Below are 3,357 nucleotides of genomic sequence, written 5' to 3'. Positions count from 1 at the left end.
CATTGATGATATGAATATGCCACAAGTATGTACACATACCTTGAATACCTGTACATGTACATGTACTGTACTGTACTGTACTGTACTGTACTCTACTGTACTCTACTGTAGGTGGATACATATGGTACACAGCAACCCATTGCTCTTCTCAAGTTGTTGCTGGAGAAAGGAGGTATGTATGACAGAGGGAAGGACCTTAACTGGAAGACATTTAAAGATATTGGATTTATAGCAGCTATGGGAAAGGTAGACTGAATTATTAGTACAAGCAATGTCTAACAGAATGTACTGTATCTGTACTAATGGTGTATTAACATGTACTTATGTTGTGTAGAAAGTTTAAAATCAAATTAGATTTTTTACAAACTTTTAAAGTTGCTCCAAAATTTACTAAAAGTTCCTGTACTTGTACAGGAATTTTGGCCAAAATTCACCAAATTTGAAAAGAAGAGACTAGTTTATTTTTATTACATGTATGAAGTGTACATTATATTATCATTACCATAATATTATAGGCAGGTGGGGGTAGGAATGAAGTGGACCCAAGGTTCATATCGTTATTTAGTACATTCAACGTCACATTCCCATCCCACGAGTCTTTATTCCACATATACTCAGCTATACTGGCTGGATACCTCATCCCTTTCAACACTAAAGTACAATCACTTGCTAAGACACTGACCACAGCAACACTCGAGTTGTACCAACGAGTAGTGAGGGACCTCCCGCCCACTCCTTCTAAGTTCCATTATATATTTAACCTGAAGGACCTGTCTAGGATCTATCATGGACTCTCACTGATTAAACCCGACAGGTTTGATGATCCTCCATCTTTAGTTAGAGTTTGGAGGAATGAATGCCACAGAGTCTTCTATGATAGACTCACCAACAATAAAGACAGGAATATTGTTAAAGTAATAACCATTGAGAATATACCATTATTGGCCTCGCCTACGCGAGGTATAGGTAGTTGTTGTGTGTGTCTGTCATTACCCGAGACCGCGTAGGCGTTGGTCGAGGGTAAAGCAGTCGTCCTGTCTGTGTGTTCGCTTTGACCTCCACTTTTGAGCTGACACTGCTTTCTTGTCTTGTCCTAGAGAGTCTTATAATCAACACTGGCTCTAGAAAAAGTTATTCTCCGTCTTGGGAATCCTTGATTTGTCTTTTCCGTGGTAAAAGAAGCTGGCAAAGTCGCCAAACGTAGTCGGCTCTCCTGCAGCTCTTTTGTAGTGAAAGCAAAAGAGCAACAGGGCAGATAAAACAATAAAGCAAAGCCTCAACTTTCATTAATATGAGAGGAATTGCTCCAATCTTCTTCGTTTTAAAGATATGATAGCCCAAACTAATTGTGAGTTTAGCTGAGGCTCTCTTCTCCCGAGGTAGCGGCCAGAGTCTTTTAACATTAGGGACTAGATAGCAGTTTGTATGCAACAAATAGAGCCTATCAAATGTATGCTAAACTTTTTAAAAGTCGAGAAAAACCAAAGCTTTCTTCACCACTTAGGGCCATGTGCCACCATTTACTGTGTGTGGGGTGGAGCATGGCTTGATTGAACCACACATAGATATTAGAGTACAGAGGGATTGGAAACGGGGTATCTCCGTATACATCGCTAGGATACGGATGCTAGTTGACATTTGCATCTAGCAACGCCTAGCAACGGAGACTGTCTTTGAGCGAGAGCTGTCTTTTTGAGACCTGTCATTCCAGCAGTGGTGTCACTATACGTCATTATTTATATCAAAGGAAGCAGAAGAGACTAGCATCTATCCCCAGACTAATTTTTATGTTGCTAGCATCATCATTTGCACTGAATATTTGCTCTGGAATGAGAATGCTTAGAATGACATTTTGTTTTGTACCCTTATCTCAGTAGTGTTAGACAGAAGACAATAACTGATTCACCCACTCAATAGAGATTCATAATGTGGAGGTCGCCCACTATGTTTCGTTTGGAAATATGATTGCATCTTTCTGTAACAATAGATTTACTGATTAGTTTGAGAGGTTTGTTTTGTACCCTTAACATAAAAACCAAAGGGTCTGTGACATTAACTATCACACCATCGTATTGCTTAGAACACACCGGAGGTCGCCAACACCATTTCTATCAATAGGTTGTACAAATCAAAATATAGAACTAAATATAGTAAATGTGATCAACAATTCATAAAACACTGAATTTAAACTGCAAACAGATACATTGCTACAGCAGACAGCTTGGGCAAACAGAAAGAATGTCTCTCAACATTATTGAAGGGTTACCTGTATAAAATAAGACTTTATGCAACAAAAAACCACCTGAGAAGTTTGCTTACCTTTTTCAACTTTCAGCCATTTTAATATTACATACGAGTATTTAGAGAAATTATTTACGGTACTATCAACTAGCATTTTCCTGTTGCTACGGCCCGTTTCCAATCCCTATGTACTCTAATATCTATGAACCACACCTTCATTGCAGCCACACCTTTACATTGCTGCAGCTAACAGCAGTGCAGCAAATATGCTGGAGCTCTTTGTCTAAAAAAACAAAAAAATTCTCTGTCTGTCTAAAACATTCACTAAGTTTTAATAAATCTAGTACATGCTGAAGCTTCTTCTCTGTCTCAAAACTTTCACCAATTATTTACTCTTAATTTATTGAAACTGTTACATACAGATTGTGTCGAGGGTATGCACTTTAGTGCTCTCGTTCATTCATTCATTCATTCATTCTGTACAACTGAAATTTGTTTTTAATAAACAATAACTTTAGCACAGCGTGTTCTAAGCTCCTAAATCTTTCTTTTTGACGTGGAAAAGTCTTTCTTAACTGTTTTGTGTTGCTCAAATACAAGTGCTAGGTACAGAAGCTTCAAAGTAAGAAAATCGAGTAGTTGGGCCAAGTTCCGTTGTGTTGGCACTTTAGAGATAGCTGGTAGCATTTTTCAGTAGATTAGAACATGGCCTTCAAAAATTATGAACAGATTTCTCTAAATCTTACTTGATGAAGAGTTATACTTACTTGAAATTGTTGAGGTCACTCGTTTGTGCAGCGCTAGAGCAACAACTTGCTGGGTTATAGGTACTACAGTACCTATACTATCTCAAATATACAAAGGCAGCGACTTTTTTGTCAGCAAGTTTATCATATATTGCTGATTAGTAAAGAAAAAGTGAAGCTTCTTTCTCACATGGTCTTCTTGCTGACACTCATGGAATGCCACACCTTCAATCTACATGCATGGGAGGGGCTGGAGCTGCTTGCATGTATGTGCTGCAGTGCTGCTACTTCTGCAGGTATTCAAGAGCAAGTGCAACTGTAGGAAGCTAGTGTTGAGCAGACTCTCTTCATGCTGATAATCAAACAGTTA

General features: G+C 38.5%; 1 protein-coding gene and 1 long non-coding RNA gene across 2 annotated transcripts; one reads left to right on the top strand and one right to left on the bottom strand.

Moving 5' to 3' along the window:
• Positions 1-11: 11 nt before the first annotated feature.
• On the top strand, positions 12-1,362 carry LOC109590963 (dynein heavy chain 10, axonemal-like). Its single transcript, XM_020006794.1, has 4 exons — positions 12-25; positions 112-246; positions 516-960; positions 1,328-1,362. The coding sequence occupies exons 1-4, from the start codon at positions 17-19 to the stop codon at positions 1,360-1,362; spliced, it is 624 nt and encodes a 207-aa protein (XP_019862353.1). The 5' UTR covers positions 12-16.
• Positions 1,363-1,567: 205 nt separating this feature from the next.
• LOC109590964 (uncharacterized) lies at positions 1,568-2,441 on the bottom strand. The gene is made up of 3 exons (XR_002189590.1): positions 2,320-2,441; positions 2,022-2,266; positions 1,568-1,975 (listed from the first exon to the last, which is right to left on the bottom strand). It is a non-coding gene; the product is annotated as an uncharacterized LOC109590964 (long non-coding RNA).
• Between the last annotated feature and the right edge of the window lie 916 nt (positions 2,442-3,357).

The sequence above is a fragment of the Amphimedon queenslandica genome, unplaced genomic scaffold (assembly GCF_000090795.2).
Source record: "Amphimedon queenslandica unplaced genomic scaffold, v1.1 AMPQUscaffold_9208_Cont18835, whole genome shotgun sequence".
NCBI lineage: Eukaryota > Metazoa > Porifera > Demospongiae > Haplosclerida > Niphatidae > Amphimedon > Amphimedon queenslandica.
Note: the sequence above shows the minus strand (reverse complement) of the source record. Positions and strands in the feature narration are given on the sequence as shown.